Source organism: Chiloscyllium plagiosum, chromosome 12 (genome assembly GCF_004010195.1).
Source record: "Chiloscyllium plagiosum isolate BGI_BamShark_2017 chromosome 12, ASM401019v2, whole genome shotgun sequence".
In the NCBI taxonomy this organism is placed as follows: domain Eukaryota; kingdom Metazoa; phylum Chordata; class Chondrichthyes; order Orectolobiformes; family Hemiscylliidae; genus Chiloscyllium; species Chiloscyllium plagiosum.
In genome coordinates, this window is record NC_057721.1 from 15,197,600 (window position 1) to 15,224,658 (window position 27,059).

At 38.3% G+C, this 27,059-nt stretch overlaps 1 protein-coding gene across 4 annotated transcripts in view; it reads right to left on the reverse strand.

The window, feature by feature from the left end:
- Positions 1-27,059, reverse strand: part of mospd2 (motile sperm domain containing 2) — an 85,331-nt gene that overhangs the window by 13,949 nt on the left and 44,323 nt on the right. For all 4 annotated transcript variants that reach the window (XM_043700567.1, XM_043700566.1, XM_043700564.1 and 1 more), the window contains exons 9-13: positions 24,906-25,082; positions 21,113-21,204; positions 19,930-20,026; positions 16,505-16,601; positions 6,778-6,907 (exon numbers count right to left, since the gene is read on the reverse strand). In XM_043700567.1, coding sequence (XP_043556502.1) covers positions 6,778-6,907; positions 16,505-16,601; positions 19,930-20,026; positions 21,113-21,204; positions 24,906-25,082 — 593 coding nt within the window. The remainder of the gene's footprint in view (positions 1-6,777; positions 6,908-16,504; positions 16,602-19,929; positions 20,027-21,112; positions 21,205-24,905; positions 25,083-27,059) is intronic.

Genomic DNA, 27,059 nt, shown 5'->3' on the forward strand with positions numbered 1-27,059 from the left:
TTTGAACAGTCACACACAAATACAATTTAGTAGAAGTGTCATGCCTTACTAGAGGATAAATTGATTGTGCTGAATGATTACCAAGGTACTTTCAAGCTGGATACTTTTGAAATGAGAAATAGAATTATCCGAAACTCTGAATTAAATAATTTAAGTAATGCAGCAAAAATAATTTGTGCTTAAGTCCTGAATTATCAAATCATTTAAATTAAAGGCATATTGAATTTACTTGAGTGATAGAAGCTGTAGTTTTGACTAATTGATTAAATGTAATGAAAATGCTTTCACCCAGTGACAAACATACTGTTGTCAGTTCAGCCAGAGTCAGAAATTTGAAAATAAAATTTAGAATTAGAATCAAGGTTATTGTACTCATGAGTGCAGTGGAAAGTTTACAAAATCGCCACTTACTACGCTATCTTAGGCATGAAGGCACCTAGGTACAAAATCTTAGGAATAAATCATGTAATTAGACAAATAAAAAGATCAACATTTTACTTGTATCCAGGCCGCGCCAGGCCTCACCTCCAGATGACGCTGAACTCAACCTGGGGCTATTTAGTCTCACTGTCGCCTCAGGGCCTCACTCTAAGCCATGCTGGGCTCACACTCCCCACGATGGCTCAGTTCCAACACACTGGGCTCACTTTCTTTTGGGCTGCACAAACTCCCTTTCCAAAAAATGTAAATAGTTTAAAGAAAAAGTGAAAAGAAGAAAAAAAGTAAAAGTAGGTGAGCTCTGGCCATGCTGTGATGCTACTCCACCACCATCTTCGAGACCAGACCATCCCTACACAAATATACTGCACTTTCAGGCCTATTTCAACACTGATTTAACCAGCTACAAATACATGCAGCTCATCAACCAATTTCTTACACAGGTTTATTTTGTTTGCACCAGGGATAGCTGACAGTTAAATTACAGTTTGAGAGCTGCTTTTGGAATCCTATTAAATTAGCAGTAATGTAGCAATCTGTTTTGAAAAACAAAATCATCCTGGCAGTGCACAAAAACCTAATGACAATTTGCCTCAGCCCAGCCACTGATACTACACCACTGAGCAGAAGACTATTTTTTTCTTTTAATAGGGTGTGGGTGGATAGCATATATTGTCCATCCGTAGTTGCTTTCAAGAAAGTGGTGATGAGCTGCCTTCTTGAACTGATGTAGTCCATGTGCTCTGGGTAAATGCAAATGCCACTCGGGAAAGAATTCCAGAATTTGACCCAGTGACAGTGAAGGAATGGCAATATATTTCCAAGTCAGGACAGTAAGTAGCTTGGAGGAAAACTTGCAGGCGGTAGTACTCTCATGTATCTGCTGCTCTTGTCCTTTTACACGGAAGTGGTCCAAGATGCTGTCGAAGGATCTTTGGTGAATTTCTGCAGAGCGTCTTTGTAGATAGTTCACTGCTGTTACTGGGCATCAGAGTTGGAGAGAGTACATGCTTGTGAATGAAGTGTCAATCAAGCAGGCTACTTTGTTCTGGATGGTGTCAAGCTTCTTAATTTATGAATCGTAGCTGCACTCATTAAGGAAAGGGAATGGGGAGTATTCCATTACACTCCTGACTTATGCCTTGTGGATGCTGGAATGGCTTTGGGGAGCCAGGTTGAGAGTTACTCGCCAAAATATTCTTAGTCTCTGACCTGCTCTTGTAGCCACTGTGTTTATGTGGCAAGTTCAGTTGAGCTTCTAGTCAATGGTAGCCCCCAGAATGTTGTTATTTGGGGATTACAGATGATAACACCATTGAATGTCAAGGGGTATTGGTTAGATTGTATCTTACTAGAAATGCTCATTGCCTGGCATTTGTGTGGCATGAATTTTACTTGTCACTTGTCTGTCTAAATCTGTCTAGGGCTTGTTGCATTTAAGCATGGATTGCTTCAGTTTCTGAAGAGTCACAAATGGCGCTGAACATTGTGCAATCATTGGTGAATTGCTGACTTTATGATGGAGGGAAGAGGATTGTGCCTAAGCCACTATCCTGAGAAACTCCTACAGAGACATCTTCGGATTGAGATGACTGACCTCCAACAACCGCAATCATTATTCCTATGTGCCAGGTAAGACTCCAACCAGTGGAGGTTTTGCCAGCTGATATCTACTAAATCCAGTTTTGCTACAGCTGCTTGATGCCACAGTCAATCAAATCAGGCCTTTCGAGAGTTGTCATGCTCACCTCACACTTGGAATTCTGTCCTTTTGGCCACGTTTGAACCAAGACTATATTGAGGTCTGGGGCTGAGTGGCCCTGGCAACCTAAAGCAGGCGTTACTGAGCAGGATATTGCTGAGCAGCTGCTGCTTGACAGCACTATTACCAACACCTTCCATCATTTTACTGATGATCAAGTGTAGATTAATGGGGCAGTAATTGGCTGGGCTGAATTTGTCCTGCTTTTTCTGGGATGTACCTGGGCAATTTCCACATTGTTGAGTATATGTCAATGTTACAGCTCTACTGGAATAGCCTGGCCAGTGAGGAGAGAAGTTCTGGTGCACAATTTCTTCAGTACTATTGCTAGAATGTTTTCAGGGCCCATAGCCTTTGTAGCATCTAGTGCCTCTAACCATTTCATAATATCAAATGGAGTAAATCGAATTGCTGAACATTGGCATCTGTGATGCTGGGGATCACTGGAGGACGCTGAGATAGATCATTGGCACTTCCGGCTGGTGCTAATGCTTTAGCCTTATCTTTTACATTAATGTTCAAGGCTCTTGCATCATTGGGCGGCCTGGTGGCTTCGTGGTTAGCCCTGCTGCCTCACAGCACCAGGGTGGCAGGTTTGATTCCACCCTCGGGTGACTGTGTGCTGTTTGCACGTTTTCCTGTGTAGATTTCCTCCTAGAGTCCAAAGATGTGCAGGTTAGGTGGATTGACCATGCTAAATTGCCCATAGTGTTCAGGGTTGTGCAGACTAGGTGGCTAATCCATGGAAAATGTTGTGCTACAGGAATGGGGTGCGTCTGGGTGAGATGTTCTTCAGAAGATCTGTGCAGACTCGATGGACTGAATAGCCTGCTTCAATAGTGTAGGATTCTATGATTCTAAAGTTGAGGTATTTGTGGAGCCTCCTCCTCCAGTGAATTCTTTAATTATCCACCACTATTCCTGACTGGATTGTCAATGTTAACATGCGACTTCATTTCAAGGTCTGTGCTGTCATCACTCTCATCAATACTGCTATGGACAAATGCATTTATGGCAGTGAGAATGAGGTCAACTTATTTTCTCCCCCTCAGAGTCATAGAGATGTACAACATGGAAACAGACGCGTCAGTCCAACCTGTCCATGCCAACCAGATATCCCAACGCAATCTAGTTCCATCTGCCAGCACCCAGTCCATATCCCTCCACACCCTTCCTATTCATATACCCATCTAAATGATTTTTAAATGTTGCAATTGTACCAGCCTCCACTACTTCATCTGTAGCTCATTCCATACTCTTATCGCCCTGTGTGGAAAAGTTGCCCCATAGGTCTCTTTTATATCGTTCCCCTCTCACCCTAAACCTATGCCCTCTAGTTCTGCACTCCTCCACCCCAGGGAAAAGACTTTGTCTATTTACCTATCCATGCCCCTCATAGTTTTGTAAACATCTATAAGGTCACCCCTCAGCCTCCGATGTTCCATGGAAAACAGCCCCAGCCTGTTCAGCCTCTCCCTATAGCTCAAATCCCCCAACCCTGGCAACATTCTTGTAAATCTTTTCTGAACCCTTTCAAATTTCACAACATCCTGCCAATAGGAAGACGACAAGAATTGCACGCAATATTCCAACTTTGGCCTAACCAATGTCCTGTACAGCCGCAACATGACCTCCCAACTCCTGTAATCAATACTCTGACCAACAAAGGAAAGCATACCAAACACCACCTTCACTAGCCTATCTAACTGCGACTCCACTTTCAAGGAGCTATGAACCTGCACTCCAAGGTCTCTTTGTTCAGCAACACTCTCTCGGATTACTATCAAGTGTGGAAATCCTGCTAAGATTTGCTTTCCCAAAATGCAGCACCTCGCATTTATCTGAGTTAAACTCCATCTGCCACTTCTCGGCCCATTGGCCCGTCTAATCAAGATCCTGTTGTAATCTGAGATATGCACTACACCTCCAAATTTGGTGTCATCTGCAAACTTATTATACCTCTTATGCGCGTATCCAAATCATTTATGTAAATTACAAAAAGTAGAGGACCCAGCACTGATCCTTGTGGTACTCCACTGACCACAGGCCACAAGTCTGAAAAACAACCCTCTGTTGTCTGCTGGTTCCCTCATTACCTGCTGCAAACTCAATCTAGCAGTTAAACCCTTTAGGACTTGATTATCTCGATCAATAGAGCCACGCTTGGGGGTGGAAATTCAAATCCCTCATGGAGTACAGTTTGCACCCTTGCTTCCCCCCCAAGTGTAGTTCGATGTCGAGGAGTACTGATTCATTAGCTGAGGGTGGACAGTACGTGGTAATCAGCAGGAGCTTTCCTTGTCTATAAATTAACATGAAGCTATAAGACTTCGTGGAGTCTGGAGTCAACGTTGAGGACTCCCAGGGCAACTCCTTCTTGCATGTGTATCACTGTGCCAGGTTTGTCCTGGTGGTGGGACAGAACATATCCATGGATGGTGCTAGAGGTGTCTGGAACATTGTCTGTAAGGTATGATTCTGTGAGTATGACTACATTAGGCTGTTGCTAGACGAGTCTGTGAGACAGCTCTCCCAATTTTGGCAAGAGCCCCCAGATGTTAGTAATGAGGACATTGCAGAGTCATCAAGGCTGTTTTTGCTATTGTTGTTTCAGCGTCTAGGTCGATGGCAGGTGGTCGGTTCAGTTTCATTTCTCATAATTGATACAACTGAGTAGCTTACTGGGCCACTTCAGAGGGCAATTGAGAGCCAACTCCATTGGTCTGGAGTCACATCAAGGCCAGACCAGGTGAGGAAGGCAGATTTCCTTCCCTTAAAGACATTAAAGAACTAAATGGGTGTCTTCTGACAATCATCATTGGTTTCATCGTCATTAGATTATTAATTCCAGATATGTTTTTGAATTCAAATTTCACTGTCTTCCATGGCAGATTTGAACCAAGCCACCAGAAAATTAGCTGACATTCTGAATTAACAGTCTAGCGATAATACCACTAGGCCATCACCTCCCCACTTGGACTAAAGGCACGTCACAAATTTTCTCACTCTCTACACTTTCCCCAAGCTGGGAGGAAAGCAACTGTGGTGCTGAAACAAGGACATAACAGGGTACTATTGTGATGTAGTTAAAAAAAAGACAGTCATAGCTCAGTTTCAAGTTAAGAGTTTGCAGCTTAAGACTGTAAACCATTTGCAAACTCAATGAAGAATCCACAACACTGGCAGGCTCAGAAATTAGGAATAGGAGAGTATATTGCCAGTGTTACCCTTACTGGGACCAAAAAGAAGAGTTGCAGTTTGCAGCCAGGAGTTTTGTTGACTTGGCATAACAATGAGGAGGTTTAGTAATTCTACTGCCTGGTGTGGAACATTCAGATTGAGAAGATCATTTCACATAATAGAAGGGGAGCCATGGTGAATGGCCAGTTTTTCTTTTTTCTCGTTTCAGCCAGGTTTTTATGAATCAGCTGGAATTTGTACTGAATCATCTGATATCACAGCTGTTCTGTGTCAATAAATACATACTTTTCTTTAAGCCCCATTGGTAATGGCAGGAACTGTTACTCAAGTAATTTTTGGGTAACAAAACTTTGTCTCGTGAGTTGATTGATAGATAACTATTGCTTAGAATACTGTAGACAAGAATTCTCTCCCACCCCTTCTTCACATAGTTCCACAGAATCTATTAGCAACTAACCAGGATAATGCAGTTTTATAGTTTAATATCTCACCTGCATCAGAAATACAACATTTCACTACATTGAAATATCAGCTTAAATCATGTACTCAAATGTCGGAGGTATAGCTTAAACCACATATTTTGGGTTTCCCTGAGCCAAGACTAACAGAATACTTAATTCAAAGAAATTTGATGAACAGAAAGCATCATAACACGATCTTTAGCCTCTCTCAGAAGGTCCAACCCACAGCACTGTGACACTCACCAGAGGAAGGACAAGGCGACTGGCTCTGAATTCGTTCCACCCAGAAAGGAATCAAAAGTGTGTGTGTGTGTTATAGTCCTGAACTACGAAGTGATATTGGAGGTTCAAATTTAATTTCTGTTACATGGCTGATCAGGAATTTCTCCTGCTCTTACCAACTGCCATTGACATACTTTGGAAGTATTTAAAGTTGATACTTAACCTGTTTGGCCATGATATGAACACTCCTTCCCTGGCCTTCAAGGAGCTAATGCCAAGAAGTGAGTAGAAAATTTTGTTGGTGATATTAGTTCATGAAGTCTTTAAGGCTTTGCGTTGATTTGAAGGAGGACAGTGAGGTTTCTGAGGCACAGGGAGGAACTGAAGCTCGGCGAGATCAAAGCAAAATACGTGACAATTTGTGCAGGTGAAATCAGAGTATTGAGAATGAACTATTTGTGAAGGATTACAGTCAGGAGTATGTTGCAGAACTCGACATTCAAGTTAATGAAAACTTGGATTAAAGACAATGTGAAGATGTAACATGTCATAACTGTGAACCTAATGTGGCTGCAGCCTTAACTCAGGATCATAAAGAAATTCGAAGTGATGTATTTCCAGAACACAAGTGATTAAAAGGATGATGATAAAAGTGGATTACTTGGCCTACAAAAAATTCCAATTCTTCACTACCTGTGCTCCATCATGAGATCTCTAGAAACCTCCTTCCAGAATTGACTCAAATCAGGAGGGCCACCTCCCGCAGCTTGGTTCATTTCTGCTGCCATCACCAGAAACCTGTCCTGAGGAGAGGCTTCAACACCTGAAAATACAAAAAGAGTTTTAAATCTTGGTAATTTGAGATTTCCAAGGCAAATCTCAACACAGACTAATAATATAAAATATTACATTGTCGCATATATGCATAGGAGGGGCCTTAAACCCAAGATGGATTCTCAATTCTAACCAATTGTATGATTTTAAATATTTTAAAAAAAGAACTGACAGAACTAACTTGGATTATATTTGAGGGTTAAAAACTGATTGCGATCCAGATCAGAATTTGAACTATTCACTCATCGATATTGCAGCACTAGCATTTTTAATTAACTTAATTTACAAAATGAACCTTTGTGAAGAAAAAAGGCTTTAGATGAAAACTATTAGCCATTGCTTTTCACATTATAAATGAAGCTCTTAGTTACATGATAGCTTAAAAATTGATCAGGTGCACATGAAGACAAAACAATGCACACTGCTCAAAGTAGAGATTTCAATAGACCAGAAACATTTAGAAACTGGGCTTCAAACTTCATGCAAAATTAATCTTTACTGTTTATTCACAAAATGGTAGCATATAAGAAGTTTCAAATTTCATTTACCTCAGCAATTTTTTTAATGTTGAAGTTTGATTGGTTTGATTTAAACAAAACACCAACAGCTAAATAACAGGTCATTCGTGACACGAATTAGATCAAGCATGCCAGTACAAAGTAGTTTCCACTTAAGGGAATTCAAGAAAATCCTCCCATTTGTCTCCCCACCCCCGAGGCTCCCAGGACATTGGTTAGGCAACTTTTGGAGTGCTGTACATCTCTAAGACTCTAAATAGCTGCGATTTATAAAAGTAAAAAATAACACCTGAGAAACAGATGAGATATTTATTCAGTTCTGTAAAATTTCCAAAGGTTATTTTGAACATATATGAACATATAAGAAAGTACGAGACGCTGGTGAAAAGGTGAGGAAGGCAATGTTATTTTAATGACTAGAAAGTCCCATTCCAAGAATGGAGCACGGTCATGGCTCATACAGAGGGAGCTAATATTTTGGAAGATACTTGACAAAGAGTCATAAAAGAGATTTATTAAGTTGAAGGAAACCCTTTATGATGGGGAAACTCATGGATATCAAGTTGACTCAGTGAGAGGTAGGAAAGATGGTGGATGAACGTGGCTGAGACAGGGTAGGGTTTGGGTTCCAGTACACACTGGCGATCCCCAAGAGTCAGTTTTAAGTTTAGGCATTTCTTCAATTTTCATAAGTGATTTACAGTCAGATGTAGGGAGTGGCAAGAAGGATAGTCACAGACTTCAAGATATCAGACAAGATGCTGAAATGGGTTAAACATGGCAGTTAATTATTCAAATAATTTAGTTACTTAAAATAAATCTTTATTTTTCAACATAATTCAAAGAGACCTCAGTGTCAATTGACAAAAATCCTAAAAAGGTGGCAGAACAAGTTGATAAGGCCTCAGCTGGAATGAGACAATTCTGGGGACCACATTTTAGAAAAGATCTAATTGCCTCAAGAATTCAGGAGAAATTTACCAACATGCTACAAAGAATGTGACACTTAAGTTACGAAAAGAGGATGAAAACTTTACGAATTTTTCTTGAAATGAAGGAGAACAAGATGTGACCCAAGAGAGGTCTTCATAGCGTGAAAACATATTTCCTCTAGATGGATCCAAAATCACTGGCAAAAGATCTAGAGAAATGCAAAATTTTTCCATACAGTTGTCAAGATCCGGATCATGTGATAAAATTTTCTTGGAACAGATTCCATAAAACATTTCAAGGACGGATTTGGATTGGTAGTGGATAATGAGCCTGTTTAATGATGCTAAGGACAAAACCAGGGATGCAGAATTAAGCAGAGTTTTGTTTCCAAGAGCTAGCAAAGGTGCAATGGGTTGACTGGACTCCTATGCTGTTACTTCTATGCTTTCATCTCTCCATTTTTGTCTGAGTCAATAAAAAAGGCAAGTGCTATAAATCATGGTTGTATTGGAAAAGCATTTATTTGTAACACACTTGTTCCTGATTTTACTACATCTAGCATTCGAAACAAAAGCAAAATTACACACTATTGCACCAGCTAACATAGCTCATAACAATCAAATAAGCTGTAAACAAAATAAACCAAATACATTCTAATAAAGCAGAAAACATTAGTCACACATTTAAGAGGACACATTCATTATTTTCTTGTTTTTAAGTGCTCTGCCTGAGCTTATTACTATTGGATTTGTCAAATTAGTTTTACTTTAGATTTATTTTTCTAGAGCTCAAGGAGAAATGGGCAGCTTGTGAAAAGTTATCGTGTGTTAACGAGCATGTACTAGGTACAGAGTTGCTTGGTTTGATCAACTATCCATACCAACCAATGTCAATATCATTGAAAGATTGCTACAAAATGTTGTACTAATGACATCAGGTGCCCTAGTCTTAGCACAGAGCCGAAGGCAGCCAATGCTTGATTTACCTCACAGGGTGCAAAAGTAGAAGACTTTTAGTTCAATTTATCTTCGATGTGGAAAATAGCCTATTCCATTTAATGCACAATATTAATACTCGCAGTAATCAAATTTAAGGAAAAAAACATCATTGGGTGACTTTTTTTTTCAAAAAAACAAGAAACAATTCATTATAGCTAAGAGAAAAAAAGGCAATTCTTGCTGGAAATAATCAAAGAGGCTAAGCGGCTGAAGAAAGTAGAAACTTCGGACCATGGAGTTGTTATACGGTTGCTACTACAACTTGGACAGCAGAAGAGTGGGAACACCATAACCTGCAAATTCCTATGTCGCACCACCTTCCTGCTTGAACAATATTACCGTTGCTGGGTCAAGATTCTGGAACTGCCTAAGGAACACTGAGGGAGTACTACACCTTCGGGATTGTAGCCATTCACAAAAGGGGCTCACTAGGATCACCTGAAGGGATATTAGAGATAGGGGCTAACTCATGACTTTGCGGGTAACATCCACATCCTATGAATAAGAAAATAAAATCTATCAATATGCTGGTATGAAAGTTTAAGAGACGTCACCCTTTGGAATCATAAACCCTATTCCCCTCCCCTCCACTTCCAAACACCAATTGGGATGGTCTGAGTTCAGTGATAAGAAATTAAGTGCTTAAATAAATGACAGCTTAAAAACATTTTTTAAGTAAACTGTTCAATTGTTATATACAGAGGTTCCACTGTCCAAGTATTAGGAGGGAAAAGCTTCATTACAAGTTATTCCTGCACATCTAATCATTTACGCAAGTCTCATACAGCAGAATTACATTAGCAAATACATTTGCAAAAGAAAACAAACCAATTTCAAATGATGCATTTGTCTTAATACTCTAACTCTGTTGTGAATAGTGTGGAACTTTTAAAACTATTATAAGCAATACAATTGATAAATAAAACACAGCTTTAGATCTAGGAAACTCTCAGGATAAGACTGGTGGATTCAGGAGATGATTAATCTGAAACTTATCAATAGTTAATTGTTATTCTGAGCGGCACTAGCATTTCTATTATTAGCTCAGGTATGTGTTATTTCACGAGGGAAGCATGGCACATATTGGGGAAAAAAAAAAATCCATAAGACCAGAAGGCAGAGGAGCAGAAATTAGGCCATTCAGCCCTTCATATCTGCTCTGCCATTCAATCAAGGCTGGTAAATTTCTCAACCCCATTCTCCCAGTAACCTTTGATCCCTTTGACAATCAAAAATCTACCTATCTATTTCTGTCTTAAATATACTCAATGACCTGATCTCCACAGCCTTCTGTGGCAGTGAATTCCACAGATTCACCACTCTCTGGCTGAAAAGTTTCCCCTTATCTCTATTCTAATAGCTCTTCCCTTTACTCTAAGGCTGTACCCTCGGATCCTAGTCTCTCTGACCAATGGAAACATCTTACCAACATCTACTCTGTCCAGGCCATTCAGTATTCTGTAAATTTCAATTAGACCTCCCTCATCCTTCTAAACTCAGACCTGGAGTCCTCAAACGTTCCTAATATCTTATGCTTTTCAATCCTGGGACTACTCTTGTGAAACTCCTCTGAACACGCTCCGGGGCAGTATATCCTTCATGAGATATGGGACCCAAAACTGCACACAATACTCCAAACCTGGCCTTATAGTACCTCGGAAGTACATCCCTGCTTTTATATTCAAGTTCTCTCAAAATAAATGTCATCATTCTATTTGCCTTCCTAACTACTGACTCAACCTATAAGTTTACCTTGAGAGAATCCTGCACTAGTACTCCCAAGTCTCTTTGCACTTCAGACTTCTGAATTTTCTCCCCATTTGGAAAATTAATTTCAAAGGTTCTCTTCAAATGTTTTAAAAGAAAATCTTTCACAAAGTAAGTATCTGCTCAATAAAAATGCTACAAGCATCACTACAAAATGTATGGGAACCTGAGTGCAAGAATTTTTAAAACCGTTAACTATAGGAGTTATAGTTATTTATGAAATTAGATTGTAGTTTGCAAGCTGACAACTCTTCACATGCTGAAAGATGAAAATTGTAATTCTTGATAGGGAAACTCACTGTGGGTGCACTATAGGTGGGGAGGGAATGTCAGAGATTGTAGAAAAGGAACTTACTTTAAAATAAGTCGAGCTCAAGGAGAATAATTGTGACACTGGATGGTTTTTCACCCCAATTTTCTTTTGTCAGATATTAAGAGATAACCAAAACTTTGATTAGAATTCTTTACTCCTAAAGAGAATTAAACTTAAAACAAAAGCAAAATATTGTGGGACCTGAAAAATAAAGCATGCTGGAAATAGTCTGCTAGGTGGTACCAATGGAGAGAAAGAAACAGTTAATACTTCAGAGTTTTGATCTTTCATCAACACCTCTCTGGACGCAAAACAGCACAAAACAGTGACTGTAAACCAGCTAATTCTGGGAATATTCAAGATAATGGGAGGAGATACTTAAAGATGAAAGGTCAGATGAATAGAGAAAAAAAAGATTCAAATAAACAAATTCCTTGATGGTTTAGTGCAAGTAAAACCCTTTAAAAGGTCAAACCCTTTAAATAGAGGCAACAAGTACTTAGCAAAATAGTTACGATCAATTTATAAAGCTGGGAATTAGGCAAATTCAGAGGACTGTATGTGCTGCATCATAGGAAAGGCAACAAGCCAAAGAGAGTATTCAATAGAATTATCACAGAATAGGAAATTGCAGTTATTAGGTGAATTGGTGATGCTTCAATGTATTTTTTCATGGGATGTGAGCACCATTGCAAGACCAATATTTGTTGCCCATGCCTAATTGTCCGTGAACAACTGGTAGCAAGCTTTTGAATTACTGCAATCTGTCTGATATAAGTATGCCCAAAGTAATGTTAGAAAAGAGTTGATGAGTGTAGGAACAGCGATATATGGTAGCTGCAAGTCAGAATGGTATGTGGCTCGGAGGGAAACTTTGAAGTATTATTGTCCCCATGAGCCTGTTACCCTCATTCTTCGAGGTGGTAGAAGTCATGAGTTGAAAAGGTGCTGTCAGAGTAGCCATGGTGAGTTGCTGCAGTGCTGGACAGGAGAGGGTAATCCAGTATCACTTCCTATACCTACATCAGTACAAGTTGGTCTGCCTGGCTTTAACATTTATAAGGCAGTTTGGTTCAGTTGAATAAATTACAGGGTGTGTCAGAGGGCACTTAAGAGTTAACCACAGTTCTGTGGCTCTGGAATTACATGTTGGCTAGAATTTAAGGAAGGCAGATTTCCTTCCCTAATTAATCTAGATTCCACAAGCTTCTGTGATGAAATTTGAAGACATCTGTATTCCACCTATTTTCTTTCCCATTGAGTTGGGAATTTGGTATTCACATTGAGTCTTGAATTCATGTAACAACACAGTTAGTACAAGAAAATAGAAAAGAAAAAAAACTTTTGAAATCACAGCAAACTTAATTAAGACTTGAAATGAGTTTTAAATCAATGAATCAATTTTTCAGGAGGTATTCATGGAAAAGCTAATAAAGTTTGAACTTAGATAATTATTTTGGCATTTCCACAACTATTTCTTGATTTTTTTTTCTGCATTCTTCCTAAAAGTCAGCTTCACCTTTACATTCTCCAATTCATCTGTTCTGACAATTCTTCTCACGAATATCTGAAAATATGTTTTATTTCAATTGGTCAAGAATGTCCTGTATTGTCACTGCACAATTTTCAAGTCCTCACTGCTCACAATGACAGATTCATAGAAAACAGCAGGTCATTCCCTTGTTTAATTCCAGCATTACTCATCAGCGTTGTAACTCTATGATGCCCTTATCTTTCTACTTAATATCCTTTCTAGTCAGATAATCTGCACCTTTCCAAATCTTTACATAATTCAAATGAATTTCTCTTTGGCACTCAATGTTGCAATTTTCCAATAACTTACCCATTGTTGTTCTGAGGCAGATTACATAGAATACTTGACCAGATTTCTCTTTCTCACAACCACTCAGAATTTCAAAATAGTTCCATAGGAATAAATTCTGACTTCAAAAGGTCTCAACTTCCTAAGTACCTTGCGGAAACTTAAAATCTTAGTTAATTTTGTTCCTCAAAACATTAATTCTAATTGCTGCACTGAAAAACATTCACTAGAAGCCATCTAATCTACACCATGATTTGGAGGAGCCAGTGTTAGAGTGGAGTGGACAAAGTTAAAAATCACAACACCAGGTTATAGATAAACAGGTTTAGTTGGAGACACTAGCTTTCAGAGCACTGCTTCTTCATCAGTTGGTTGTGAACAACCTGATGAAGAAGCAGTGCTTCAAAAGCTAGTGCCTCCAAATAAACCTGTTGGACTATAACCTGGTGTTATGTCAGTTTTAACTTAATCTACATCAATTTGTTTTCCATTGGGAAAATTCGATTCACAGTTGAATTTACTGATCTCTAATGAAGATTTAAGAAAGATCACAAACAATAAAGTTGAACGATTGTCAAGGTTGTTTATCTATTGTTTTTTACATTTTCCATGTGGAAGCTCCTTACAGATACTGATTTTTTGCACTAACTTCCTACAGATAGCTTCAGCTACCCTGAAATAGGCACCAGAATTTACAAGCTAGCACATTAAAAAAAAAAGTGACTTTCCCTGAAAACCTGCAAATGGTTGTACTTATGATGTATCACAAGTACAGTCATCAGGTAAAATTTATTGAAGACAGAAGATATTCATTCTGACGAATAGTAATAGCTTGGATTTAAATAATATTTATATAATTCCTGTCAATTGCAAATGTGCAAAGACAATACATCAGAACTCCAGTTTTGTGGACTTCAAGAGAGAAGCACAAATTCTAATTAGTAGGTCTATAATTAAGTGATTCAGATTTGAGAGATTACATTCATTATTAGGGATAGCATACTTCATACAAGAAATTGGAAATGCTGCAAAAGCGTTTTTCAGATACACTCTACAAATCTGTCACACTTTTACCAGTTAGCTCTACTCACTCAAGTTAAAATTAAAATACATGTTATAAAAACCACATCCAAAAAATAGGAAGAGGCAGATCACTAAATATACCAGGAGACCAGTTCTCAAAAATAGCAACAAAGATAAACATTTTATGTATATCAGCGACTGCATCACTCCCTTACACAAACTGCACGTGTTTTAAATAATTTGTCCAACAGATACCATTAGAAACGGTAATAAAATGGATATAGGTATCTGCAGCATGTCATTTTGCAGTTGTAAAGGGAGCACATTAAGTTTTAAGGATAGGTCTAAATCATTGGTGTTAAAACCTGAAACTAATTTTCTGTACAGAAGTTGTCATAAGTCATGTTTACTGCCATCTACTAATTTATATCTCCTGAAATCTGAAGCTTTACAAATGAATAGATACATGAAATGGAAATCTTAACATTTATACAAAATTTTATAATGTTATCATATTTTTGTGCTATTCACTGAGTCAGGCTGATTAAATTTTGGCACTCAATCATCACCAATTTATTTAATTGATAAACAGTAATTGAGCAGAAACTCTGATGCTTCATGGAGCTAATATCATGCTGACATTTACTGTTATGAATCACAGGAGTAGGTACTATTTGAGTGAATTACCAGCAGCTGACCTGAAAAACTATTTCCAATCATATATCAATTTTACTTTCCCAGAGCTATGGATGAGAGGGCAGGAGAGTTTATTGTTGAAACTTTATTGCTGGAACAGCACAGCAGGTCAGGCAGCATCCAGGGAACAGGAGATTCGACGTTTCGGGCACAGGCCCTTCTTCAGGAATCTGCAGACCTCACTTTCTCCCAGGAGAGTTTATTGTTTACTGTTAACTTTAAACATTTGCATACATATGTTTGAAGTTAAGATATTTTATCAAACAGGTGCAGAAGGCTGAGCAAGCAAATATTTAGCAACTTTCTATTGTCTAACATTTCTGCTATTTGTCAAAAACAGCTTCAGTACAAACATCTACTGCAACTTGAACTTGGTTTTCTAAACAAAAATCAACTCTCTTAAGAGAAAGTTCCACATGGAACATCTGCTCCTGGATGGATTTATTTTTAAAGCACAATGGGGACTAAGAATCAAGAGGCATAAATAGACATACAGAGATCACAGTTAACAATTAAGACCATGTCACAATTCAGTAAAATCCTGTTTTCTTTACACGTACTCTGTGGATTGGTGTACCATTACCTAGTGGCAGTAAACATATTTCCAATTGCTTGAGCATCAGAATCAGTGTGTTAAAGGGAAGTATAAAATTTTTAGCAAAATGATAAGTTGGACTATAAAAGTCAAATATTGCTGGAAATCAAACAGGAACAAAAAAACTTCTGAATGAGCTCAGCAGGTTCGGCAACATCTATAGAGACAAACAGATCTAAATCATTAACTTTTGAAAATATTTGTTACAGCTTGCATGCAAAGCTGGCTAGGTTCGCATTTATTATTCATGCCTAATTTTACAGATGGCAGTTAAGAGTCAACCACTTTTTTGTGAGTCTTGAATCATACCGCAGGACAGCCCAAATGTAGTAGATTTCCTTTCCGAAAAGGACATCAGTGAACCAGATGGCATTTTATGACAACTGACAGCAGTTACTTGTTTGCCTTTACGCTAGATTTTTATTCCAGATTTTTAGTGAATTCAAATTTCACCAGCTGCCATGGTGGGATTTGAAAACATTCCCCAAAACATTAGCCTAGGGTTCTGGATTGAGTGTCTAGTGGCATTGCCATTAGGCAACCACCTGCCCCTAACTGCATAACCTGTAAGACTTCAAAATAAATTTATACTGATTAAATTCCTGTTAATTCTTTTCATTTTTCAAATTGCTTCACAATGACCTATAATCTAAGACTGTTTACTGTATCACATCTCCATAACACTGGACTCCTTTGGGCTATAAAAATTCCATAGCCACCTGATGAAGGAGCAGCACTCTGAAAGCTAGTGTTTCCAAATAAACCTGTTGGACTATAACCTGGTGCTGTGTGATTTTTAACTTTGTCCACCCAAGTCCAACACTGGCTTCTCCAAAACAATGACCAAACCAGCTTACTAATCACATTAAATCTAATATTAAATGCACTATTTACAGACAATAAGAGGAGGACATGCCATACCTCCATGGAGTGATACAAGAATATCCAGGGAACTGCCTGGTTCGAAGCTGCCATTGCTTGGTTTCACTCTGTATTTCTCTGGAGCTGTTGTTCTAACCTTGTTTGGGGAAAGAAGAATAAAAAAGGTAGACGGCTTGAATAACACTATCACTTTATTCTCCATTGATCTCTGGGAAGCGATTTTTCCCGACATGCTACATGTACTATTTTACAGAGAAATAACTGCCTAAAAGCATTAATGCAAAGAAGATCCATTTTATAAAAGGTATTTTTAAGCACTTGACATTAATTGTTATACACAGCTTCAAATTTTTCGAAAAATGTTTAGAAATAATGTTCTAATACTGTATTGAATTCAATTAATAAAGAAGTGCACCCAGAACTCAAATACTTTGCACTTACTCAAATTAAATTCTGAAGGTATGAGTAGCAAACTTCTGTCTTTGAGGAGAGAATAATGAAAGCCTCTTTGGATAGTCTATTCTGAATGGTATACTGGTTGTTCCCACTCCTCAGATTCAAGGACAAAGTCTAGACTGATATTTCAGCCCAATACAGATTTGAATGTTACAATGTCAGAGATTTCTTAGATAAAAAGGTTATTACTACGAATGATCCCCCTGCAAATATTTAGCAGGGGAGCTCACCAAATCATTATCTGATGTTAAGATAGATTACTTGCTATTATCGAATTGCTTTTAGTGGAACATGCTGCAACTAAATTGGCTTCTTTATTTCTTAGAAGACTAAAAGTTTCTAAAAGTAGTTAATAAAAATCAGATAATGCTGGAGAAACTCAGATCTGGCAACATCTATGGAGAGAGAAGCAGAGTTAAATGTTCAGGTCCAAAGACTTTAAAAGTAGTTAATTGACTATAAAGCACTTTGGGACATCCAATGGTGAAGAAAGTAGTAATATAAATTTAAGACAGAATATAGGAGGGACGGGTTAATAAGTTTGTGGATGACACTGAAATTGGCAGTATAATGTGCATTGAAGATCATCTAAGATAATAAGGAGATTTGATCTGTTGGGTCAATGGGCTGAGTGGCAGATGGAGTTTGGATAAATGTGTGGTATTGAATTTTGATAAAACAAACAAAGGCAGGACTTATACAATTACTGGTAAAGGCTTGGGTCACGTTGCAAACAGAGAGATCTAGGGTTTCAGGTGCATAATTCTTTGAAGTTTGCATCCTGTATAGATAAGGTGGTTAAGAAGGTGTCTGCACGCATGTTTTCGTTGATCAGACCTTTGAGCATAGGAGTTGGTATGTCATGTTGAAGTTGTACAGGATGTGCCGTTCTGGTTGCCACGTGTTGGAAAGTTGGGTAGAGTAATTGTGTATGGGGAGGCAGGAAGTTCGAATTTGGCTTTTGTAAAATTGTAAAATGCTAGGTGGGGGGGGGGGGGGGAAGCATTGTGTGGTCTCTTTAAAAGATGGTGTTTTTTCTGTTAGAGATTAAAATTAACATCTGTGAGCAACAACTTGAGTTTGCAAGGACAGAGCCCAAACTTAAATGTTTGTATCAAAGGCCATACAGTTAGCAGGCCAAGCAGCAGTTTTTACCAAGACAACAGGCTTTCGAATTTAACCCATTTGAACAAAGCACTTAGATACCAAATACCTATTAAATTTAAATCTGATGGTTTTGATAACATAGGACTAATCCTATTGTAAGAAATACTGATATGTCATCATGAGTATAAAAGAAGGGGGCAGTTGGACAAAGATCCCAGAACAAGCTGCCATCAGTCAGAGCTAACAGTCCTCAGCTCTTGACAGAGAATCGCTGACTGTCACAGTCATCTATGCATTAGAGAAAGCATCATCTAAATAATAATGGTACTAACAACGGAGAAAGTGTTCCTGACAGAAGCAACAAGAGAGAAGGCACAGAACATTCTGGAAGACATGTAACCTGACAGTAATTTTGAGAGTCTAAATTTTGTTTTTTTGTATATGAGTGGGACAATATTTATTATAAACATTAGAATCTTGTTTTATTCAGGAATAGATGGTAGTTATAATGGATTTATTCAGTTTGATAATAGTTTAGATAATTTGTTCACTGTTAGAGTTAGATAAATAAATTGTTACTTGTTGATTTTGGAGTGTCAGGGATTTATTTTATTCAACCACTAGAAGGTGCTGAAAAACAGGTTACACCACTTTTCACACTTTTTTTGTTACAGATTATAGGGAGAGGCGGGTGTTTTGGTTTCAGTTCTTAGAGGGGGGGGGGGGGGGGGGGGGAGGTCAACTTCCCACTTTATAACACCTGCGAGAAGAAGGATATCATTAAATTGGAGAAGGTTCAGAAAGGATTTAGCAGGACGTTGTTGGGAATGGAGGGCTTGAGTTAGAAAATTAGGCTAGGACCTTTTTCAATAGGGGCTTGAAGGGTGACCTCAGATTTACAAAATCATGACAAGCGTAGATAAGGTGAATAGTGTGGGAGAATTCAAAACTAGGGGACATATTGTTAAGGTGAGAGGAGAAGGTTTTAAAAAAGGACATGAGGGGCAACCTTTTTACACAGTGGTTCATGTGTGGTTTGAACTGCCAGAGGAAGTGGTGGATGCAGGTACAACATTTAAAAGAATTTGGATAAGTACATGAATAGGAAAGTTTTGGAGGGATATGGGCCAAATGCAAGCAAGTGGCACTAGTTTATTCTGGGGACATGATCAGTATGGACTAACTGGACTGAAGGGTCTGCTTCCATGCTGTATGACTCAATGACTCTATAAGTAATTGTAAATGTGAGACCAGATAGTATTCACGCAATCATTTTGGAATAAGTTAGTTTATATGGAAAGACACTATTTTGGGAAAAATATGGATTTTTGCCTTCATAATAGCTTCACTTTCACAAAAGTGATAACCAATTACCAAGAGATAGAAGCAGTGCTAGCCATGTGAGCAGAGTCGGCTCCACCATTCTAAAATCAAAACATTAACAGCAAAGAATAGTTGATTTTCTATTTCAACTCCACTCTTCTATCCCATGACTGTTACCCTTCCACTTCCTTAGTATCCAAAACAAAAAATCTCAGCTTTGAATATACTCAATAACTGGCCATCCTCATCTCTCTTGGGTAGAGAGGTTCAAGGATTTGCAACCTCTGAACAAAGGAAATTCTTCTCATCTCAGTGCTATGTAGCCTCCCCCTTATGACCATCCTGACTGGAGAGCCCAATGACTCAACATCTGCCTCGTCAAAGTCTCTCAGAATTTCTGAAGTTTCATTGGTATCCCTATTTAGTTCTTCTGAACCTTACAGAAATAGGTGTACTATTCTCAATTCTATAACTACACAATTAAAAACCTTTGTTTATATTGGTAATTAAACATGATAGCTTCTTTACACAAATAATCAAATTCAACTCCACAATGATCACTAAGCTAAAGAACTTACCTTAAATGCTACAGGGTTTTTTGTCACGTTGGTAAGCACTATCAAACACTTAGTTTCTCCACTTTCTTTAGAACCAAACTGAATATCTTCAGCAGGACTATTTTTAAAACAAAATCAGATAATACATGTAACTGTTTGGAAAGAAAGTTAGTATGTCAGAAGAAATTTCTGCAACATGCAAGTTATTCTTTGGTTTACTTCCTCTGTACCCTACATGGAAGACAGAGCTCAGCATATATACCTACCAACATTTTAAATCAAAAAACTAAGATTCAAAACTTGCATAAGACTTTTAAAAGGTTAGACAAGAAGCAGTACAATGAATGACTCAATATTTTTCAGATGAATTAAAGCACCTTTACTGTGATGTAAGATTTGAAGACACAAAAGCTAAACTACCTAGTACCAGTACCATTTCAACACTTGTGTTGCACTTCATTTGCTTCATACAAAGTGGTGAGGGACATAGAGGGTTCCTTCCTCAAAAAAATAGTGCATAATAAAAGCAACAAGAGCTGAAGCCGCACTCAGTTTAGATTGGAGGTCTAAAGTTGACTTTTCAAGCTTTATTCCCTCAAGTCAGAATTACTGAGCTGATATGCACGTTATAACAATTTTCAAATACTGTAGTACATCTACTTTGAAAGTCATAGTCCTATAACTGCACACATCTCCAATCCCACAAGGTTTAGCTGTGGAATTCAATAATGCCTGAATGCAGACATGGACAATTGCAGTGCACAATTAACTTGCAGTTATAACGACATGCAAACTTCAGACCACATTTTCACTTAAAAGAATGTAGCTTATAGCCAAAATTAAATGTGCTGTTAAGTGGCTGCAAGCCGAGCTGCAAATTTGACAAACACAAACAGGAACTCAAATTAGTTTGAGTTATTTAAAGTCACTGGTCTCCCAGGACAGGTGCATCTTGGCCTAAGTATGTGCTGAAAGTAACTGTTAAAGAGTGAGTTTTATCTGGGAAGAAAAAAATTGAAGAAAATACTTTAAGATTTTACTAAGTGCAGAGGAGGTAGAGGCAAGCAAGAGAAATATCCACAGGAATCTGTCTAGACAAAATCTTGCACATTTCAATAGTGCCTCTAATAACTTAATGCAAACAACATCAAACTACTACTAGAGGGGATCAGTTAGTATGCACAGTGTAAATATGATGAATCACCTTATGTGTAGCAATGGTCCCCTGAACACTGTTTGTGGTTTTTTCATTGATTTTATCTTTAAATCCAAACGTTCAGTGTCGTCAAAAGAAACCTAAGAAATAAAAGAAAATCATAGCCTGCTAGTGACTAAGATCTTACATTATGATATAAGCATCCCATTGAACTTTCATTCTACAATTCATTTAGAAAATGCAAATTTAAAGTGCAAAAAGCAGTAACTGATGATACAACACAAGAAAAAGTAATCAAAGCAAACAGTCAATTCAATGTTTTTACATGAAAACTAAAATACATACTTTACTAAGGGAAACAACATACTTGTTGCACTATGTAGCATCTCACTTCATTGTCTGGCACCACAGCCCTTATATACAAAAAATGTTATGATATCGTTCGATATGGTTTTGATTTATTAGGTGGTCAAAGTATAGATTTTTGGGTGAATATTATAATCACAACAAAACAGGAATAGAAAACTAATTCTAATGGTAACTAATGAAACATTATCTCAATCATTGCTTTTGGTAACAGCAATTCCCTGAGTAGTCTGTTGGAAAAAGGAATTAAACTTTTTCACAGCTACTCAACAAAAACTGACATGAATTTATGGAGTCAGCTTGCAGAAGTGAAAAATAGATGACTTTGCCATACCACATTTATATTGCTGATCATAATATATCAAGATAATCACAAGACTTGCTTTAATGAATCAGTTAGGAAGATGTACAATCAAAAACATAGTAGTTTTTGTTAAATACCCTCATGGAATAAGGGCATCACTGGGAAGACCAGCATTGATCATCCAGCCCTAATTGCCTTTCAGAAGACAGTGGTGAATCGTGTTCCTGAATGCAAATTGAAGGCATGCTAGACGATTTCTGAGGATTGCCAACATTGTTCGAATCTGGAGTTATATATAGCCCAAGTCAGCAAAGGCATTAAATGGCATTAGTAAAACAGCCGAACAACAACAACAATCTGGAAGATTCACAAACAATCCATTGTCAGTTTTAATATCAGAATTATTTAATTAACAATTTGATTTGATTTCCCATCTAGCGTTGCTAGGATTTGACACATCTTTGAATCATTATAGTCAGAGAGACGTATAGCACGTAAACAGAACCTTCGGTCCAACTCGCCCCTGCCGACCAGATATCCTAATCTAAGTTAGTCCCATTTGGCAGTACTTGGCCCATTACTTGCTAAAGCCTTCCTCTATTCATATAACCATCGAGATGCCTTTTAAATGTTGCAATTGTACCAGCCTCTACCACCTCCTCTGGCAGCTCATTCCATACACGTACCACCCTCTGTGTGAAAACGTTGCCCCTTAGGTCTCTTTTACATCTTTCCCTTCTCACTCTAAACCTATGCCCTCTGGTTCGGGACTCCCCCACCCTAAGGAAAATGCCTTGTCTATTTATCCTATCCATAACCCTCATGATTTTATAAACCACTTCACCCTTCAACGGTCCAGAGAAAACAGCCCCAGCTTATTCAGCCTCTCCCTATAGTTTAAATCCTCCAACGCTGGTAACATCATTGTAAACCTTTTCTGAAGGGCTTATGCCCAAAACGTCGATGCTCCTGCTCCTTGGATGTTGCCTGACCTGTTGCGCTTTTCCAGCAACACATTTTTCAAACTTTTTCTGAACCCTTTCAAGTTTCACAACATCCTTCAGAGTCCAGATCTCTGGATTTCTAACCCAGTAACATACTGTATTGCATAATTCTACTGCAAGAATTGCAAGAGTTTAATGACCCCAAGTTAAACATATGTGTCATAAGACTGCAAAAGGAGTAGACTGCTCAATAGAGTTGTGCAAGGGATTCTACACAAGAACCAATAATTTATTTTTCAACAAATCCCATATAATATAATGAAAATACCAGTGTTGCACAATGGTCCTCAACACATTAGGAGGGCAAGAGAAGGCCTATTAAGTTATATGTCCCCTAAAGGTTAATATGTTAATGAGTCAAATTAAAAACTTTAATTTGTACCAGAATTCCTTCCTATATGAAAGTGCAATCATTAGAAACAGCCTGAAGTAAATTACAAAATTAATTGTTGCAGTTTGGAGAAGAACATTCATGCACGTACAATTGTAACATTCTTCATTATTCTTATGCTCTCTCATATGCAAAAGAGCAAAATAAGTTCTTAGTCCCTCAAACCGGTGCTGTAATTTTATTAGCTGGTCAACACCCCAGTTGTATGCAGCTGACATTGGTCCATATACTTCAATGCTGTAATTTCAGAATAATTCAGTCTTTAAAAATTTCAATTGATCGAATATCCACATCTGTATAAGGGAGCAAATTTCAAAGATTTACAAGGATGTTGCCAAGGTTGGAGGATTTGAGCTATAGGGAGAGGCTGAACAGGCTGGGGCTGTTTTCCCTGCAGTATCGGAGGCTGAGGGGTTTACAAAATTATGAGGGGCATGGATAGGATAAATAGGCAAAATCTTTTCCCTGGGATCAGGGAGTCCAGAACTAGAGGGCATAGGTTTAGGGTGAGAGGGGAAAAGATATAAGAGAGACCTAAGGGACAACTTTTTCACACAGAGGGTTGTACGTGTATGAGCTGCCAGAGGATGTGGTGGAGGCTGGTACAATTGCAACATTTAAGAGGCATTTGATGGGTATATGAATAGGAAGGGTTTGGAGAGATATGGGCCAGGTGCTGGTAGGTGGGACTAGATTGGGTTGGGATATCTGGTCAGCATGGACAGGCTGGACCAAAAGGTCTGTTTCCATGCTGTACATCTCTATGATTCTATTTGTGGGGAAAGGAAAGGCTTTGTGATTTAATGCCCAAGATCATCATTGTTTTAGACGCTCCAAAAAGGAATAATTACTTTATCGTTCCTGTATGGAGTCTCCTCATCAGTTTGAGAAACATTGATTAGATCACCCCTTAAGGTTTTAAAGTTATGGAAACACAATGCGAGTTTATGCAACTTGGTCTCTTAATTTAATCTTTAAACTCTGGTGTTTACTCTGGGAATGTGCAAAGTACGCATTCTGTGGATGATTAATGTTCCCCAAGATGAGGTGCCCAATATGGAATACAGCACTTCAGCTTAGTCTGAGTCTCTGAACAAACAAGGCAGAACACCTTCTATTCTAATTCTAGCCCCCTCAAGGTAATGACTACTGTTCACTTTTACATCGCTTTTTGAATATGCGCGCAAACTTTAATGATGGAGATTTAAATCCCTTCACTCCTCCACATAGTTGGTTTCTCTCCATTAAGAAAAGAGTCTTATTGGTCTTTCTTAAATCTAAATTTGATGACTTCACACTTTCTCACATTGAACACCATTTGCCATATTTTCATTCACTCAAGTTCCAGTTCCAGCCACACAAGTTGGCATGCTTCCTGTGGCATGCTTAATTCTCAAAAATAATTTCCCTGTTGTTTGTCCCAAAACACCCAGTTTTTTGTTAAGAGGATCACTTTGCACTGTCTGAAGGCTGGTCAATCACTGATGGCCTTTATCTACTTTTCTTTGCGTAAACTTTTGGCTGCTGGTTGTTTATTGGTGATTACCCTACCTGACCAGTTGTATTCATAGAATCATACAGTACAGAAGTAATCTATGCTATCACAATACATGTGAGCCCTATCACATACATGGATTCGGAATGTTGCAATTTACAGCCAAATGTGTAAGAATTTTATGAAAAGTGAACAAAAGTTATTATAACAGCAAGCTCAATGATCACTACTTATTCCAAATTGCCTGATTAAACTAGACAACAAATTAGATTAAGTACTACCTTTTTTTGTTTGTGCAAGGGCTCTTCAATACTGTTAACGTCAACAGTTTCCTTGCTATCTCCATCTCCCTTCTCTTTGCCATCCAGTTCATCTTCACCAGGGATTGGACCATTTTCACATATAGGTGTTTGAAAGTCATCATCGGGCAATGGTGGGTAGCTATATTTAAAAGGATCCTAAAAAGAGGGAGTTATATCAACAAGAGTTCTACTTGAAAAGTCAAAACATGCAAATATTGTTGAAAAGTCCTGAGCCTTTCGCTATTAAATGGTGGAAAATAAATTGATTTTCTCATTCATTCAGTTATAAATTGCAGTAAAAACGCTAACAGTTTAAATGCTGCAGAATGTGTGTTTTAATTTTCAAAGTAAAATGTGATTTGAAACAACGGTTCTACGTATCAGCAGACTGCTAAACATCAGATATCTTAAGTGGTCATCTATTTTTGCTGTAGTCAACACTAGAGATGGAAATATTGGAAAGTAAACACATTTGTCCATAAAGGACAGCAATAGTTTAGGAAATCAACTGCAGCCTTGGGAAAGCCGAAGGAAGGCAACATATCAGAAATGATGGCAAAGACTGATAGCAGCAGCTCAGGGATATGACTGGATGCAAGGTCAATCAATACTGCAAGACCAGTCAACACAGCTTGAGAGAACATGACAAGAAAAAAAGCAGAATCCTGCAAAATCTGAATTAAAATCCCAGAGGAGCTGGAAATACAGCAAAAGCTAGATCATTCAGTGACTGAAATCATGAAAGGATTCTATGTGAATGTGCAACCCATCTTTCCAAGTGCTGGAGGATCCCTGCATTTCATTTTCACACGGTGAAACAGTACTTTTCTTTTGATAGCCTGTCTCAATTGTTTTAGCTGGCAAGGAAAAACATACCTTACCTAATTTTTACCAATCTGCTGGCTGCAAGTGCATCGGTTTACGACAGTATCAATAAAAATGACAGCCAATAAATGCTGGCCACCTATTGACAACCACATTCTGAGTAAATTTTAAAAAACTCATAAAAGAGTCCCCCAGGTAAAGTCTGATTTTGACAGTGTCACATCGCTTTCTAAGAAGAGTCAAAGAGGAGCCCAGGGAATTACAGACCAGTTAGCCAACATTTGTGCTGGGAAAAATGTTGGAGTCCATAATCAAGGATGGGGTAACTGAACACTGAAAAATTTCAGATAATCAGGGGGAGCCTGACAGGGTGACAAGTACATCATGCCTGACGAATATCACCTAATTTTAAGGTTACTAAAGTAGTGGACAAGAGAATGTCTATGGATGTTGTCTATGCAGACTTTATCAAATATTTTCTGAAAATCCCAGCTGTGAGGACATCAATTTTGGATCAAAAAAGGATGGAACAGGGTACTTTCCAGAATGTATGAATTAAATATAGTGGATCTCTGAAGAGACTTGGGCGGTCACATAAATAGCTCTTTAAAATGTCACAATCAGGTGCAGAAAATAATCAAGAAAGCTAACAGAGTGCTAGCCTTTACATCTAGCGGACTGAAGTTAAAGGATGCATAAGTTATGCTGCAATTAAACAAAACTTTGGTTAGATGCCACTTGGAGTACTGACAGCAGATCTGGGCACCACACCTTAGGTAGAATACATTAACGTTGTAGGGAGTAGCTTTACAAGAATGGCACTGGACTTCAGGGTTAAGTTGTGAGGACAGATTTTACAAAGATTTTACAAAGCCCCCTTTCTCAAGAGTTTAAAATGTTAAGTGGTGATCTGATCGAATTCTTCAAAATATTAAAAGGAAAATACAAGGTTTTAAAAAAAAATTATTTCCACTGGTGGGGGCTGCAGAACGAAAGTGCACAGTCTGAGAATTGGGGCCAGACTGTTCAGGAGAGATAAAAAGGTAAAAACAATGACTGCAGATGCTGGAAACGAGATTCTGGATCAGTGGTGCTGGAAGAGCACAGCAATTCAGGCAGCATCCGAGGACACTGACATCTTCTACAAACCCACCAACTCCCACAGCTACCTGGATTACACCTCTTCCTACCCTACCTCTTGCAAAAATGCCATCCCGTATTCCCAATTCCTCCGCCTCCGCCGTATCTGCTCCCAGGAGGAGCAGTTCCACCATAGAACACACCAGATGGCCTCCTTCTTTACAGACC